The sequence below is a fragment of the Acomys russatus genome, chromosome 3 (assembly GCF_903995435.1).
Source record: "Acomys russatus chromosome 3, mAcoRus1.1, whole genome shotgun sequence".
NCBI lineage: Eukaryota > Metazoa > Chordata > Mammalia > Rodentia > Muridae > Acomys > Acomys russatus.
Genome location: NC_067139.1, coordinates 77,597,310 through 77,615,563, shown reverse-complemented (window position 1 = coordinate 77,615,563; position 18,254 = coordinate 77,597,310). Strand labels below are relative to the sequence as shown.

At 45.8% G+C, this 18,254-nt stretch overlaps 1 protein-coding gene across 1 annotated transcript; it reads right to left on the bottom strand.

Moving 5' to 3' along the window:
- Positions 1-1,811: 1,811 nt before the first annotated feature.
- Mapk1ip1l (mitogen-activated protein kinase 1 interacting protein 1 like) lies at positions 1,812-18,189 on the bottom strand. Its single transcript, XM_051142952.1, has 4 exons — positions 18,050-18,189; positions 7,030-7,051; positions 4,706-5,401; positions 1,812-1,892 (listed from the first exon to the last, which is right to left on the bottom strand). The coding sequence occupies exons 2-4, from the start codon at positions 7,045-7,047 to the stop codon at positions 1,881-1,883; spliced, it is 726 nt and encodes a 241-aa protein (XP_050998909.1). The 5' UTR covers positions 7,048-7,051; positions 18,050-18,189; the 3' UTR covers positions 1,812-1,880.
- Between the last annotated feature and the right edge of the window lie 65 nt (positions 18,190-18,254).

The window sequence follows — 18,254 nt, the reverse complement described above, 5'->3', positions numbered from 1 at the left end:
CAGCTGTTCCTCAAGGAACCCTAATGGGATGGCATCAATGGAAGAGCTTCAAAACACATCCCAGAGGACAAACCTTCCAGAGGGCAAAGGAGCTCATCTGCCTATATAAACTGAGGCCTCTTTTTGTATTTTAGCAACATAATTGTATTTTGGTTTTACCTGCATTACTAAGCTTAATTAAAGCATTAAACCCAGCTCTGACTAAATAAGAAAATGTTCCTTACACAATTCCATTAAGCTCTGAAGATGGGTTTCTTGCTTTGAGAGAACTAAGTGCAAACACACCTAGACCAACTGTTAAGACTAATACAGAAGGTGTCTTTGATGAATCAATGCCTGAACCCACCTGGAAGATCAACTTTATTTTTGGGTCACTAGTCACTGCCACCACACGCCTGTCCACCCAAACAAGCCTAAAGACAATGCCTTGCTCTGTGAAGCTGAAGACCCTAAAGCTGAACACATCTCATGTCCAGAGCAGAAGGGTGAGAAGAGAAGCTTCAAAGTGGACCACACTGAACTGCCAGAGTCCAGAGATGCAGTGGACCACACTGAACTGCCAGAGTCCACAGATGCAGTGGACCACCAGGAGCCAAGGCTGGGGTCACGGCCTGTCCATAGCAAGGTCTGAACCTATGGGTACAAATCCAAGATCTCCTTTAAGTTGGGGGATGGGGACTCACAGGTGCCTTGAAGCGTCTTTACATTTTGGGAATGCAACAACTCTGCAATCACACTCACACTGTCCGCAGGAGCCACCCGTCAGCCTCTGCGTCCTACACCTGGTCTACTGAGGGGTCTGACCCATGACTTGTCAACCAGAGCTTTCTCCTCCAGTTGTCCTGTGCACCGAAGCCAAGAAACATCTATTACACGCGTGTGACTCTGCAACAGCTCAAACAGGTTCAGTCACCATGGGAATGTCCTTTGGAAGTCAGAGCACTTTTTTCCACTTAAAAGAATATACTGATAAAAATAAACCACCTTTCTTAAAGAAAAAATAATTTAAGAATTCCAAATTAGATGGCCAAAAAGGACTATGACATCACTGTGTGGGCCCTGCTGTTACCTAGTGAGAGGAGAGCTCCTAGCTCCACCTGGTGCTTAGATGGCAGGCTGGGTACAAGGACCTGCAACAGTGACTACCCAGAGGCAGCTGCCTTACTCATGCCCCTCTCTGCGTGAGTTTTTCTTCCTAAGGCTGGACTCAGAACATGGGCAGTTTAACCACAGTAAACCTTAACACTCTAAGTGCATTTGGTGCCAACATTTTTCTAGAGCTGTTAGAGCAAAAAACTTGTCCTTAGATAACAATGCAATTTTGATAGAAAAATTAAGTTATTTTGGGAGAACTGAATATAATGGTTGAATTAAACCTAGTAACAACACACAGACAAATACAATTATGTAGCTAAACATAACAAGAGGCCTTGGTGTGTGTCGGTAGAAAGCTCAAAATGTTGGGGAGCCATGTTTCAAGTAAGTGATTGTTTTTAGTTATATGGGCGTGGTAGTGGAAGATGATTATAAAAAAATACTTGAATTACTTTTCTAAGAAAGTTGTGGATTCTAATTACAATAATCCATGTTGCTTTAGAATTTGAGGGCATAGCTACGCTTTAAACATATTATCAAAGTCACCACCCAAAACATACAGCTACATTAACCACACTTGAATGATCTGCTCCTACATTTTATCTGATTGTACCCACATGACGCTCTACATATCCAAACACATGAAACAGGACTCAGAAGTGCAAAAGTTGTTCTCTCACGAATGCCCTCAACCAACAGCGAAGCCAGTCATTTTCCTATATGCCTTCACGTGCATTCGCATGTACTTCAAAAAGCAGTGTGCCGTCTCCTCATCCACTGCCAACTTAATGGTAAGACTGCAACAGAAAAAAGAAGGGGGGGGAAATCAATATTTATAATTATGGACACCACAACCAACACTGTCTAAAATCAGAGTAATATTCTGAGTGCCTGTAAGAAAACTCCAACAAACCAAGACAGGAATCTTGCAGCCTGTTTCTTCAAAAACCCTGGATTGTTCTTGGCCCTCCCAGATGTAACAGACAGGAGCTTACTTTAGGTTGTTCATGACAACTGGCTGTTATGTGCTTCTATGGAAAACATGCTTTTGCTGCCTTCAGCTTGCTTCATCACATGTGTTTGCCCTCTCCAATGTATTTTATTCACATGAATCCTCAAGAGTATAAATTGTCTGACCCTCTGAAGAAAGCTGGCTAGTACAGGAGACTAGTCCATCTCATTTTCCAGATGCATTTCCCCAGGACCTAGTGCCTCTGGAGCAGTGGAAGTGACGGCCAGAACCTGAGGTTGGGGTGCTGACAGGTGAGTGAGAATAGAGGGCAGGATCTGGGAAAGGCTTTGTGACGTCTAGTTTGGGCAGCATATTTCAAAAGAGGGAAGTGCACAAGTGTTTTTGTTGTTGTTTTTCAAGACAGGGCTTCTCTGTGTAACCCTGGCTGTCCTGGAACTCGCTCTGTAGACCAGGCTGGCCTCGAACTCAGATCTACCTGCCTCTGCCTCTCGAGTGCTGGGATTAAAGCCGTGCAGCACCACCACCCCCGGCTTAGCATACAAGTATTAAACCATAACTATTAGATTGCATGAGAGCATCGCTGGTTTCTAGAAGGAGCTTTTAGGTGAAGGACACGAGGACCTTTTAAATCATCTCCTATGGACTTACTGCCCCATATCACCAGTGTCTTTTTTGTTGGAGCAATAATGCATAAAGTTGCCATGACTTTCATTTAATTGCTAAACGGCTCGAAGCCCTTCCCAGTTGTTCAATTGCAAATGTGGCTTACAGACGAAGCCCATGAAAGTGTAGCAACGACAACTTAGGGGTGACCCTGGAAAGGTCTCCTGTGCTGATGGGGCCAGAGAGCATCAGCCGCATAACATTCTTTCTGCCGCCCTCCCGCCTCAGGGGCTGCTTGGATGAAACTGACAAAGGATTTGACTATGGGTTTAGTTTTATAAAACTCACATGAGAGGCCCCTCTGAGCCATATGCTTCTAATATTACTATATTTACCATGTGTTTCTTATAGGATACTCATGGACTTATTAACATCTCAAACCAAAACAACTCTGGACATCTTGTGTTTAAAAAAAAGAAAGAATAGACTATATTCGCAAATGTATTAATGATTTTTGAAACTTTTTATATTGAGCTCAGTGCCTGTATTATAAATAAAAACCAGAATTAAAAGAAAAAACAAAACAAAAAACCCAGAAAATTGCTCTTGGGTATGTGGCTATGCTCCTTCAGGCTTAGCAACAGGAGCAAGTCTCCTTCAGCTCCGGTTAGCCGCCACCTCCATGGAAAGCCATGCTTTTGGCCTAGGGGCTCACACATGTGGCTTCTGGCATGTGCAGACGGTCTGCTACGTGCAGCGGTGACAAGTAACAATCTGCAGGAGGCAAGGAAGCCCAGTTCAACACGACTTGGTAGCTGGTGATGGTTCAAACGTTGGAAATCCAACCCTAAATAGTTTATTTCAGGCATATTTGAGCACAACACAATTTGGTGAAGAATTTCCAGGAGATAAATAACTCGATGCTGTGTGCACAATGACGGTTAAGACAGGACTACATAGGAACAATTGTAAGAAGTACAAATGGCATCTTCCATAAAGATGGGTTCCACACATTGACAAGTTCGCTGTAAGTGTCTGGGGAGGGTGCAGTGTGGTCTTGGCCACAGACAGCACAGAGGTCACCAGATTATTGATCACATCTGCCCCAGCCTCTGGGCAGGACACAGGGCATGCATCTCCTCCTCCTCCTCCTCAGAAGAGACAAGCCTGTGTGTTTAACATCCCTGGTCCCACTAATGCTAATCTGTGAGCACAAGAACCTCCTAGCTCCCACATATGATCAGAATGTATAGTTACTCTTTGAGGAGGTCTAAAATAATCTTAGTGTATAATAAATGCAAACACCAAGTCTTGTGGTACATTTTGCAAGAAAAAAATTACACACACACACACAAATTGCACTAATATAATTCAGAGGACACTTTACTAAGAATCTCCCCACAGCTGAGCTACTTAAGTTTTCTACATGGAGATCTGCTTAGTTACTGGTGGGCTAGCAGATACAGACTGCTTTACAAGAATAGTGACATAGTGCCAGGCTCAAGAATACCAGGGAACTGTTTGAGACGGGCAATGTCTGTCATCTACTCACTGCCTCATGTTCTTTCCAATACCCAGACAAGCATTTTCTCAAGCTGCATTTTAGTGTGACACCAAGAATTGTAATTCTAGCCACCTAGGTCAGGGTGCTGAGGAGCATGCTGCTGCTGATAGTACAATGTCTTAAGGAGCTGAGAATCTTCCCTTTCTCTTCTTAGCAGCAGGAACTCCTCTGCTTTGAAATGCTGCATCTAAGCCAGGCATGGTGGCACACGCCTTTAATCCCAGCACTCAGGAGGCAGAGGCAGGCAGATTGCTGTGAGTTCAAGGCCAGCCTGGTCTACAAAAGGAGTCCAAGACAGCCAAGGATACACAGAGAAACCTTATCTCAAAACAACAAAAAAGAAACAAAAAGAAAGGCTGCCTAGCCCTGAAGACCTCACACTTCCTGTGTATAGACTCAGCAGCTCTAACCTCCCACCAGCGGAGCCAATGTGACCCTGACTACATGGGCAGAACAAGCTCAGCACTCACATGAGGGCCACCAGGCATTGGTGGGATACCAGAAGGTCCTGAAGGCACTTGGTAAGGATTATTCAGAGCAGGATGGGGTCCTGGCGTGGGATAAGGTCCTGCAGGGCCAGGATATGGTGCTGGTGGTCCCCAGGCTCCTGGTGGCACAGTGCCCCATGGCACAGGTGGTGCTCCAGACACTGGCGGAGGAACAGTGGGGTATGGCCCTGGAGATCGATATGGCATATTAGGATGCTGCCCCCCAATTCCTGGTGGCCAAGGTCCAGAGGACATGGATCCCCATGGACCTAAAGTACCAGCTGCAGCTGGATCTGTGGGTGCAGCATACGGCCTAGGTAGCTCTGGAATTGGCATATTTGGTGTAGCATACGGCCCTGTGGGGCCAGGGCCTGGCACGGCAGGGGCTGGGTAAGGGCCACTAGGCGGGACACACGATGGTCCAGAAGGGGGAAAGGGTGCCGGGGGCCCTGGTGGTGGCCCGGCCGGACGCATGGAGGGGTACATTCCCGTCGATGCTGCTCCGAAAGGCACAGTGGCGGGCGCTGCACTACTTGGTGGGAGTCCAGGTGGCATTGCAGGTGGAGCACTTGGGTTACTCCAAGGGCTGGAGCCTGGCCAGCCCTGAGGAGCCTGGCCAGGTTTTGTATTGCTCACAGATGTTTTGGCAGAGGACTGTTCAGGTAGCGCATCTGCCAACTGTAATACAAAATAGGTATGTCTTACCCAGGGCAAGTCAAAGCAAACAGGTAACAATTCCATACAAACCACACATAACACCTGGGGCTACAAGCTTTAGTGGTGTCTTCAAGGACTCAACTACTCATCTGAGAAGCTCTCCTTACAGAACATTACCTCTACAGTGCAAATTCTCTAAAGTTCACCTGTTTTAAATGCAGCTAGGTCTACTATGTTTCGTTTCTGAGCTGTGAAGTGAAGGCAGCGTCATAAACAGGATTGGGCCTATGCACGCAACTCTCTGCCTTTTTTAGTTTCAAAAACAGTTTCAGGGTTAAGTTCAGTATTAAATGAGGCAATTTATGTAAATACAGTTTAAAATAAAATACATCCTTTTTGTATTTTCTCATGTAGCACAGGCTGACCTTGAACTTTATGTGTATGGGTAAGCATATCCACACGTACGCGCGCGTGCACACACACACACACACGTATGTATTGCGTGTGTACCACATGCATGCCTGGTGCCGTAGATCCCCTGGAACTGGAGTCACAGACAGTTGTGAGCTGCCACGTGGGAATTGAACCCGGGTCCTTTAAAGGAGCAGCGAGTGCTCCTAACAGCTGAGCCAACTCTTCAGCCCAACACTACTTTTAAAAAACGTATTTTACATCTGTGTACATGCTGGTTGGTTGGTTTTGTCCTCTGAGAAGAGTGAACGTCAACTGAGGTAACGCTTCTGTCAGACTGGCCTGCAAGCAAGCTTGATTAATGTCCACTGCTGGAGGGACCACACCTGGGAAGGTGGCCCTGGGAGACGTGACAAAGGAAGCTGAGTGTGACCCAGATACAAGCCAGGGCTCCTCCATGGCTCAGGTTCTTGTTCCCGCATCCAGGCCCCGCCTTGAGGTCCTGTCTGGCTTCCCTTTACGATGGATGACAAGCTGTAGGAGGAAACCAGCCTTTCTCTTCCTAAGCTGCTTTTGGTCACACTCTTCATCACAGAAAGCAAACCAGAATAGCATGCCACATGCGTTCATACATGCCACATGTATGCCTGCTGCTGGCAGAGGCCAAAGTGTCTTGGAGCTCCTGGAACTGGAGATGTGGGTGGTTGCGAGCCTCCTGCTGTGCACTGGGATCCAAGCTCAGACGCCCTGCGGAGCGCTAAGCACTCTTACCCACTGCACCACCCACCTCCCCAGCCCAAGCCCTGACCTTGGAATCCTCCTGCCTCCACCTCTCAAGCACTGAGATTACAGGCATGCTCCATTATGTTGGGATTTTAATATTACTGGCAGACCAAAGAGAAAAATGGCAAAAACTGTCAGTGAAGACTTGATAACCACGCCTAGGCATGAGGACGTGCACCTATGTAGGCACATGCATGTGCAGATAGGCAAACCATCCATCAAGGTCCACGTTAGGGCTGGAGAGCTGGCTCAACTGGCAAGAAGTCTGGCTATTCCTCCAGCTCACCAGCTGCTCCAGGGGAACCAGCACCCTCCCCTCCCTCCAGGGCACCTGCACGCACGTGACACACACTTACACACACACAAAATAATCTTCCTGCCACCTCCCCCACCCCCGGCAGGACCGTGCTTTCCTTAAAAGAAAGCAAACAAAAACTTAGCAAGGTTTAACTTACCGAAAATTCATCTGACATTTTCCTAAAAAAGAAAGAAAATATCAAAATTAGTGTTAATATTTTTAAAATACATTTTAGATGTGTGTGTGTGTGTACTTTTTTTGTTTTGTTTTGTTTTGTTTTTTCAAGACAGGGTTTCTCTGTGTAGCTTTGGCTGTCCTGGACTCGCTTTGTAGACCAGGCTGGCCTTGAACTCACAGCGATCCACCTGCCTCTGTCTCCCAAGTGCTGGGATTAAAAGCGTGCGCCACCACTGCCTGGCTGTGTGCGTACATTTTACTTACATAGGATCTTTCTCACCTCGCCCCTCTTTTTTCCATTTTTTTGAGACATGGCTTCTATGTAGCCCAGGCTACAAAGATTTGCCTGCCTCTGCCTCTCGAGTGCTGGGATTATGTTTTCTTTTATATAGGAAAAATTTTCTACTAAAATTAAGATAACCAACCAACCAACTTAATTCTTGTCCTGATTGCACATTACCTCCCAGTGGGCCCTGACTGTCCAGGCTAGAGATTCTTGTAGAAACTCCTTTAACCCTCCAAGTGGCATAGCTCCCAGCTCAGCCTGACCCACAATTTACTTTACATTCTGGTTTTTCTTTTCTTTTCTTCCTTTTTGTCAGCAGGGTAGAGTGTACTTTATTGTACAACTCCCAGGCCACAGTCCATTCCTGAGGGACCCCGTGTTATGAACTGACGCAGAGCCCATGATAAGTGCTGCTTCCTGGTTTGCTCAGCTCTTTCCCCTCCCCCTCCCCTTCCTTCCTTCAAGCCCTCCCATATATATACACCCCTTCTTGCTTTCTCAAATTCATGGACTCTTTTTAAAGTCAATTGTTGTTACATGTATGTATTGACACATATATATTCCTAAATACAATCTGCTCAGTTTGTACAATGCTCCTTGTTTCTCTGATGTCTGTGGCAGCACAGGCTCAACAACAAACACACACTCATCTTTGTCCAAGTCTATGTATGAAAAGCCCGAGATGTGGAATAGTCACACATGCAAGTTTACCTAAGATCCACCTGGTGCAACTGTGCAAATTTATGCTGTGACCTTTAAACTCTTAGCTCTGGATATTATTAAAACTTTCTAAACTGTTTTCTTTTATTTTGTTAGGTTTTTGAAGACAGGTTTTCTCTGTGAAGCCCTGGCCGTCTTAGACTCACTTTGTAGATCAGGCTGGCCTTGAACTCAGAGATCCACTTGCCTCTGCCTCCTTTGGGTGCTGGAATTAAAGAGGTGTGCCACCACTCCTGGCTGTAAACTGCTTTAAATCATGATAGAGTAACAATCTTTTAAGCTCAGGGCCCCAATTATATTCTTTTCCCGTGACTATCTGCCATCACTAGATGACCAACCGCTCGCTATCAGCCACGGTACCAGAGATGGGGTCTCGGGCCTTGTACGTGCCAGGCAAGTGCCTTGGCCAATCTTTTTGCTTTTTCTGATAGGACTTTGTGTACACCAGGCTATCCTTGAACTTGATGAGCTGCAGATGATGATCTTGAATTTCTGATTCTCCAGCTGGGCTGCCTGGTTTACGTGGTGCTCCATCCCTTACCAATTTTCAGTTGAAATATAATCAACATAGTACAAAGATAAGTGTCACCTTAAGCTTTGGCCACTCCAAAATGGCCTGACCCCTGTTGTCACTGGTCACTGACTTAAATGGTACTAAAAAACGTTTTGCAACTTATTAATCTGTCTCTACTTGTGATGTTTCCATTTTGTGATAAACAAAGACAGCTACTTCAAGAGTATGTTTGTTGCTGGGTGGTGGCGCACGCCTTTAATTCCAGCACCCAGGAGGCAGAGGCAGGTGGATCTCTGTGAGTTTGAGGCCAGCCTGAGAGAGAGAGGGAGAGAGAAATGAATGCGTGTGTGTGTGTCCAGGAAAAGCCAAGGCTACACACAGAGAAACCCTGTCCCGAAAAACAACAAAACCCAACTAACCAACCAACCAGAACAAGGCACAGGCATACACTAATACTTATTTTCCTTTTAGACAGGGTGTCATTGTTCCCAGATGGGAACTGACCTTGGGCTCGAGCAGTCCTGTCCTAGCACTGTAAACAGAGTAGCTAAGACTTGCAGGCACCACCACAGCCACCTCAGTGTAGCTTTCCAGCTCCTTATGGATGTAAAAAGGCCTCTTGAACCACACCCTCTGACTAGTTACCCTTACTACTCTTGACAGCTAAGACATTAATGGATTACTTTATTTCCCAGAAGTTTTCTGTGGATTCTAGTTTCAAATCTTCCCAATACCACGGGGTCCTTTCTCATCCGCATCAGGAGTCATAGAAGTTCTATTATTTGAGACTTTTTTTTTAAGTTTTTCGAGATGGGTTTCTCTGTGTGGCTTTGGCTGTCCTGGACTCACTTTGTAGACCAGGCTGGCCTCGAATTCACAGCGATCCACCTGCCTCTGCCTCCCGAGTGCTGGGATTAAAGTCGTGTGCCACCACCGCCTGGCTTATTTAAAGACTTTCAAATAATGAAAGGTTCAGTAGTGATGGCAGTACACAGATCTTGTTTTTAATGCTCCTGAAAATGCGTCTGATGTTTAAGCATGATTATTGTTTTTAAGTTTGAGATTTGTGGACAAAACCAAAAACACATACTAGAAAAATTTTGCTTATTCTGTGTTGGAACCCACTCCAAGAAGCCACATGCAGCTTGCCCTCTACTCACTCACGTGACCCTCTTAACCCTCAGAGTATAAATTGTCCGAGGCTCTGAAATATGGTGGGCTATTGCATGAGTCTTTTACCCACCTCATCCATTCATTCTTCTTTCATATAGTGTTCCCCAGCTACAGTTCCCTTTCCCTCCTCCTCACTCACCTCTCCCCATCCCTCCATTTCCCTTCAGAAAAGAGTAGGCTCTCAGTGGTGTCAACGAAACATGGCATAACAAATTAGAGCAAGACTAGGAACATACCTCCTATCAGGATGGACCAGGCAACCCAGTAGGAGGGAAAGTATCCCAACAGCAGGCAGAGGCAGAGGCACTCCCTGGTCCCATACAACAGTAAAATATATGCAGAGGACCCAGCTCAGACCCTTACAGGCTCCCTGATTGTCAGTTCAGAATCTGTGAGCGCCTATGAGCCTTGGTTACTTGATTCCGAGGGCCATGTTCTTTTGGTGTCCTTGACCCCTCTAGCTCCTCCTCCCCCTCCTCAGGATTCCCCAGACTCTGGCTAGTGTTTGGCTGTAGTCCACTTCATTTATCAGCCCCATTCTTCCAGGACTCACTGCCCCTTGAGAGTTGTCAAATGGTGCCCAGAACAGGGACCTGAAGCTGGGCCGCTCAGCGGAGGTGAGTGAGACGATGCGGCAGGAACCAAGGATGGCTTTGCCTGATGCACACGCATCGCTTTATAAAGAAGGGAAGTGTGCGAGCATTAAAACCATAGCTATTAGAAAGCTTGCAAGCATCCCTGGTTTTCGGAAGAAATTTTAGGTGAAGAAGTATGAGACAGAGTTCAAAATAATATTGAGCCAGGCAGTGGTCGAGCACGCCCTTTAATCCCAGCACTTTGGAGGGAGGGGCACGTGGATCTGTGAGTTCAAGGCCAGCCTGGTCTACAGAGTGAGTTCCAGGACAGCTAGAGCTGTCACACAGAGACACCCTGTCTCAAAAAACGAAAATGAAGGGGGGAGGGGGGGGAAAGGAAAAAAAGAAAGAAAAGGAGGAGGAGAGATGGATCAGAGGTTAAGAGCATTGGCTGCTCTTCCAAAGGTCCTGAGTTCAACTCCCAGCAACCACATGGTGCCTCACAACCATCTATGAGGTCTGGTACCTTCTTCTGGTGTGCAGGCATACATGCAGGCAGAACACTGTATACATAATAAATAAATCGTTTTTTTAAAAGGCATATATAAACAAGAGGAATGATCCCTGTTCAATTTTGGGTCACCTGGTCATTAATTCAGACTGTTATCAAAATGCGTAAGGAAAATAAAGAGGATATTAACCACAAGGAAGAGACGGCTAATTCCTCGAATGAATATAAACTGGATCAAACCTTAAAATTGGTAAAAGAAAAAACAAAACAAACAAACAAACAAACAAAAAACCCCACAATCTAAAAAAAAAAAAAACAGGGTGGGCAGGAATCTGATAATCTAACCTTACATCCCTCCATTTCCTGATACAGACTGAAGAGAGCACATGGAAATGCTAAATTTACAGCCCAGGCAAGCTAGGGGACAGCAAGGAGAAGGAACTCGCATATCAACTCCTCTCCAGCCTCATGTGCTACGCTTGGTATTTCCAAAGCAATTTCAACAAAATCAGAACATTTTACTTAAAACTGCAGACAGAGAAGGTCCTGGAAATCCCTCACGTGTTATCTCTAGAGGCAACACAAGAACGACTGCTATTTGAATCCTGACTCAAAAAGGCATCTGTGTGTGCTGTGGATCCTGCACCCGTCTTTAACTTGCTTGTTTCCCCCACTAACCTGCCTCCTGTGGTGTTGGCAGGGCAAACCTGAGGAATGGATTAATTTACACCACAAGGACCACAAAATGCTAGCTGCTTGCTTATTCTCCTTGCTCAGTTACAGTATTTGATCCCTGTTACATTATATAGCCGTTACTTAATAATCAGGCTTTTAAAATGTTTTGTTTTCTGTTTTTTGAGACTGGGTTTCCCTGTGCAGCCTTGGGTGTCCCGGACCTCACTCTGTAGCCCAGGCTGGCCTCGAACTGAGAGATCTGCCTGCCCCTGTCTCCCGAGTGCTGGATTAAAGACACATGCCACCACACCTAGCCAACAACCAGTTTTTAAGAATATTACAGAACTCTGTGGATTTTCAATTTTCATTTGCAGATTACTACAGAAGGAAATGAAATCATTATCCACCTGGTAAACTATGGGATTTTCTTATACAAACTGAATTTATTATTACAAAAATTGCCCGGTCATTTCCCATTCCACAGGCAGATACTTATACCTAAGGGTATAAGGGGATTCACGGTCCAGATACCAAATCTATTAAGACTTCTTTTCCTCAGTCCAGAAGGTGGAGATGACTGTTTTGATTAATCTATTGTGGTTAAGTGATAAACCATAAACATTGTTTCAGATTCTGTTTATGCTGTAAGATTGTCTTCACCAATGGAGACGGCTGTAATGTTGCTGTCACATTGTTAAGCTTCCATCACTACAACAACTAGAACACCTGGTTAAAGCCACACCCATTCTTTATTACTCACACTCACGCACACGCTAGCCTCTCTGGTTTTATTGCAGAAGGAAATAAGCAAGCTGATTCATTAACCTGCCCTATTTTTACTTTTCCAAAAGAAAATTGGAAAGGCAATCTGTTATTGCCTATGGATCCACCGAAACATTATGGATTCTTCATCTCCTCCAGCCCCAGGCCACTGAGGGCAAGGAGACAGCGAAACTCATCAGCAGGACAGCAAACTTCCAGGTAAAGGGCAAAGGACACAGCAACCACGTCACCAGAGTCAAGTTATGGCCCCACCCACATACCAAGAGAGAAGTGACTTTCCTAATGACCCTGTGTTTATGACTAGACCTTGGGACTCAAGAAGGGACATTTCATTTTCCCTTGGGATTACTTCCTGTTTGCATAGCACATCAAAACATTTGTATGCCTACTAAAGGCAGACATGGGCTTGCAGTCTACACAACTATTAATTATGAGTTTCACGCTATTTCGCTGGATTTTCAGATCAATGTTAATATAACCAATAGTACCAGATAGTTCGGATCCCTGTTCTTAGAGGCAGAGTGTTGCACACAATGCTTTCACTGTCTTAATATTATTATATTTAATATATTTTGCTAAGAGGATACTCACATACCAAATGGCATCTAGACTTAGTAACAGCATCTCAAAACAAAAGCACTCTGGACATCTTGTGCATAAATAATCAAAAAAGGGAAGCCGTTAGAACATGGTTCAAGAAGGGAGTCTTTGAGGAGAGAGTTCTGGGTGCTTGTGAGAAAACTCCAAGAAACCCAGACTTAGCCCTCAGTTTCTTCAAAAACACAGAACTGTGTTTCTATGCCCCTCCTAGAGCATCGGACAGGGGGTGAGTTTACTAAAGATCATTCATTACAAGCGGCTGTTTCGCCTCATGAAGCTCGCCCTTGATTGTACACTTTACCTGTGTGACTCCTCTGAACCCTCAAGACCATAAATTGTTTGGTGCTCTGTAAGACTTTAGTCCACCTGACTTATCAGCTCCATTCTCCCAGGCCCTGTCCTCCAGAGCGGTGACAGTACCGAGGCTTGCTGTCAGTGATGAGGCCTGAGCTAGGCTGCAGAATGGCACAGTGTCGAGATTTCTCAAAAGACACTAAAACACCAAGCTGTATGGGCGAAGAGCTGTACGGTGCACACCTGTCAGAGTATGTTAGTGCAGGGTGAGACGGTGCACACCTGTCAGAGTATGTTAGTGCAGGGTGAGACAGTGCACACCTGTCAGAGTATGTTAGTGCAGGGTGAGACGGTGCACACCTGTCAGAGTATGTTAGTGCAGGGTGAGACGGTGCACACCTGTCAGAGTTTGTTTAGAGGAGGGTGAGACGGTGCACACCTGTCAGAGTTTGTTTAGAGGAGGGTGAGACTGTGCACACTTGTCAGAGTTTGTTTAGAGCAGGGTGAGACGGTGCACACCTGTCAGAGTATGTTTAGAGGAGGGTGAGACTGTGCACACTTGTCAGAGTATGTTAGTGCAGGGTGAGACGGTGCACACCTGTCAGAGTTTGTTTAGAGCAGGGTGAGACGGTGCACACCTGTCAGAGTTTGTTTAGAGGAGGGTGAGACTGTGCACACTTGTCAGAGTTTGTTTAGAGCAGGGTGAGACGGTGCACACCTGTCAGAGTATGTTAGTGCAGGGTGAGACGGTGCACACCTGTCAGAGTTTGTTTAGAGCAGGGTGAGACGGTGCACACCTGTCAGAGTTTGTTTAGAGCAGGGTGAGACGGTGCACACCTGTCAGAGTTTGTTTAGAGGAGGGTGAGACTGTGCACACTTGTCAGAGTATGTTAGTGCAGGGTGAGACGGTGCACACCTGTAACCGTCTGGAGGCCGTGGCATCAAGGCTGGACTGGGAACTTGAGGATAGCTTGTGCCACACACACAGGTTCAAACAAACTCAAAAAGAGCCCCACATTTTTCCTGTTTGCACAATTAAAAGCTTTTAGTTCCTAAACTTTCCATTACTATTTACAATGTCAGAGCTCATTCAAGAACAAGGTATAGGCATATATGGATATCTAATTTCCTTGCTTCTCCAGCTTCTTCCCCTTTTTAGACTGGGTCTCATTGTTGCCAGGCTGAAAAATACTTATTTCTCTAGGAGTAAAAATAGAAAACATACAGTATTAATTTTCTTTGCCAGTCACTAGAGGAAAAAAACGTAACACGTCAGTGGATTCTACGGTCTAAGGAAATTATCCTCATCCAAAGTTTTCTTAAGAAAGCTAAAATCCATTGAGTTATTAGTGACAACTGGCAAGCAATACTGCAGAAGGCCATCAGACTGTGGCAGGAGACCAAATAGTATAAGACTCTACACTTGAATGTAGACACCAGTCCTTTTTGATAAAATAAGCTTCTTAGCTGGAGAGATGGCTCAGTGGTTAAGAGTGCCGCCTGCTCTTCCAAAGGTCCTGAGTTCAATTCCCAGCAACCACATGGTGGCTCATAACCATCTGTAATGTGGTATAGCACCCTCTTCTGGCTTGCAGGAGTACATGCAAGCAGAGCACTGTATACATGATAATAAATAAATAAATCTTTAAATAAAAATAAAAATATTTAAAAAAAAAATAAGCTTCTTAATAATCAGTATAAGCTATGATTCCTGGATACCTCACTGACAGCTGAAGTTCAAGAATCTAAACACACACACAGACACACACACAGAGACACACACATCATTTGGATATGTAAATCCAGAGAAATTAAAGAAAATCAGGACTTTTGTGGTTTTAGTGTGGGTCACTGTTATAGTGTTAATCCTGAGATTTGCCAGAGAAAAACCAATCTCACCATTTTGGGCCAAATCTGAAGCAAGCTTTATTAGGTATTAAATACTGACCAAGACATGGACTTTGGACAAGACCACTCTGTGGAACTCTCAGCAAGTATCCCAGACATGTGTTGTAGGGCTTCCATGCACAAAACTCACTGGCCACCACAGTTTCCCACAGGCTTTGTTATTTTCTGAGAACTACAACTCCCAAATTCCCAGTCCTTGGATGGGTGGGGCTTACAGGTTCATTTTGGTATTAATATTAGTATATATTATATTGAAAGCAAACTCTGAATTAGAATCTGTATTAGCTTTAGTACTGGTGAATTTATTATATTATATTCCATTTTACAACTGAGTAGCTAAAAAAGCATGGGGTGTTTAAAATTACCAGTGGTATCTTTTGTAATTTATTCATCTTTATTTTAACCCAAGTGTGACACACTGCTGGGTTTTAGGGTAATGGTGGCATGGCGCAGAGATACTTAAGAATGTAAGTGGTGTTACGTTAAAGACAGGCTCAGGGCTAGAACAGACAATCTGGAAAAGCAGAAGTGGCTCAAGTTGGTTGAAATACAGCAAGAAAGCAATATGAAGTTTGGCAGAGGGTTTTGGGCAAGGGTCCAAATACTTCAGCTTTATAAATGAACTTAAGAGTCAACTTCAGTTCTTCAGGTATTTAGAATGGGCCAGTAATGCTACATGGGAAATAACCAGGATTTCACCTGACCCAGTGATGAAAACAGTGCTTGGAAAATAGCCGACAAGCAACAATAATCCCATTCTTTTCTCTTCCTATTTTTAAAATTTAAAAAAAAAAAAAAAGTGTATATGGGTTTGTTCACGTCAATGCAGGTTCCAAGGAGACTAGACGTGCTGAATTCTGTGGGCGTTGTGAGCTGCCTCACATGAATGCTGGGAACAGAGCTCCAGGCCCCAGCAAGAACAGTGCATGCTTTTAACAGCTGAGCAATCTCCCCAATATCCAGCCCCATCATCTCTTTTTCACATATAGACACATGGCACAAAGCTAACAGAGTAGACTGCTTATCTGGCCTCTGGTCAAATCCAGTTCTCTGAGTCTCATAGATGAGAGTTAATTGGTATTTTGCAGAGATTTGCTGAGGCTTATATAAATCTGTAAATAAATCTCTTAAGTCACTGTCTGGCACATAGCAAAAACTCAACAAACCTTAGCTTTTACAACTGCTACAATGCGACCACAAACCTTTGTCTATTTTTGTTGGGAACAAGCTAAAGAAACTTATTCCAAATACTACCATTTCGTTTTCAGCCTCCATTTAATCACAGGAAGAAACTAAATTCAAAGTTCCAGGCTGTAGGGGAGCTGGGGAGAGCTTCCGTTGTAAGGAAAACAGTTGTCTCCAGACATCCCAGGGACAACTCGTAAGGAGTCCAGCCATTTCAAGGACAACTTCTCCATTTTGCTGGCAGTCAAAGTAACTTAACGGTCCCAGGTCCAGAAACCACCCCTACCCTGATTGATGGAAACTCCCTTGCTCAACCCCTTATGTCAACATATGATCAGACAGCGCTACAGGCCACCCCGCTCCCCTCGCTCTGTGGCTTCATCCTTTAAATATGCTGCAGAACATCCCTTCAGGGCCCCAGCCCTGCTCCTGAGTCTGCTCTGAGGCCGCGTCGGTTCAGTGGCTGCTTCATTACAACAACTCCTTGTCATCTGCATTGGCCTGGTGCTTGTTATATTGGATTTAAGAGGAATCCCCCCCCCCCAAACATCTTCAAACCAGAACGCTTAGAAAACACAATCTCCTAAGAACGGTACAAAACTTGTATGATGGCAAAAGTGTCGCTGACGCTATTTGTCCATTTTATTTTCCACTCATCGCCACCTACAGCCTGAATCCTTAATAACTGCTCTATTTTTTTTTTTTTCCTTCCCTGAAGTTTTGGGGATTGAATTTAGGGCCTCGCAGCAAGCCAGGGCGGCAATGAATCACTGTCCCCCAAGTCTAGGGCGGTTACTGCTCCTCTGTAATAAGCCTTAATACATTACAAATCTGAAGATTGCTGAATTCCTAAGCATACTGGTCCCACGACTCTCAACGTCAGTTAAGAGAAATAGTATGAATGCTGTAATTGCTTCTGCAATAAAGAACGTTCCAACGCCTGCAATTGCACTAAACAGTTTCCGAAGCAAACTGGTTTTACAGAGTGGCTCCTACACACCACGAAGAAGAAAACTAGCCCCACACCCACCCAAGGAGCACCGCTAAACAAAGACTCTCGAAGGCGACCCCAGTAATGAGGGTCTGCCTTCAAAACAGGCCCTTAACACACCGCAGGTACAACGTGTGTGTTTCTGTAGTCGGTGGTTGGGCTCTGCTTTGAAACTTGAACATTAGGACTGGTGAAAACATTACTTTCGGTTTTCAAGGCAGGGAGGAAAATGGTTCAAGAGTTCTTATCTGAGCCTAAATCCTTCAAAAAGGAGTACATTTCTCAGCCCTTGGTACATTTTGTCCTGGGCAGTCATTAGTGAATGGGTAATTACGAACAGCAAGAACCTCGTCACACAGAATTATCAGGCGCCATGCCTTCTTGTAAGGAGGATTCGGGTCTCCTCCACTGCCGTTTTTATTAGAAATTAGTGGCTGGGATACTAGTGTGGGGCATGGGGCAAGGGGTGCCAGACACGCTGCTCTCTAGGGCTAAGCGAACAAAGGGAATCCGGGACCAACCGGAGTGAACCGGCCCGCAGCCGGGAGCGCCGGCGGGAGTGTGGGGGGAGGGTCGCCCGTTCCCGCCCTGTCCCCAAGTCTGGCTGGACGTGGGCGCCAAGCAGCCCTCCCGGCGCCACATCAGAACCCCCGGTGGCCTGGTCCCCGGAGGACCCTCCCTGCCGAAGGCTCTAGAGTCGCCAGGCCCCCGGGGGCCCCGCGTCTTCGCGCCGTCTCTCGCCAGCCCCGCGCCCCATCCTCCCGCGGGCGCCATAGCAGACTCACACGGCAGGATCCGAGTCCTACGCGCCGAGCGGGTGGCGGCCGAGAGTCCGGAGGGGACCTGCAATGGAGAACGGACTGGAAGTCTGACGGACCGAGGCGGCAGAGACGCGGCTACGCCTGGCACCGGAAGAGGAAGCGCGGAGGCCGGCCGGGCCGCCCGCTATTTCCGCCCGCCCCGCCCAGCTGCGCTGCGCCCCCAGCAGGC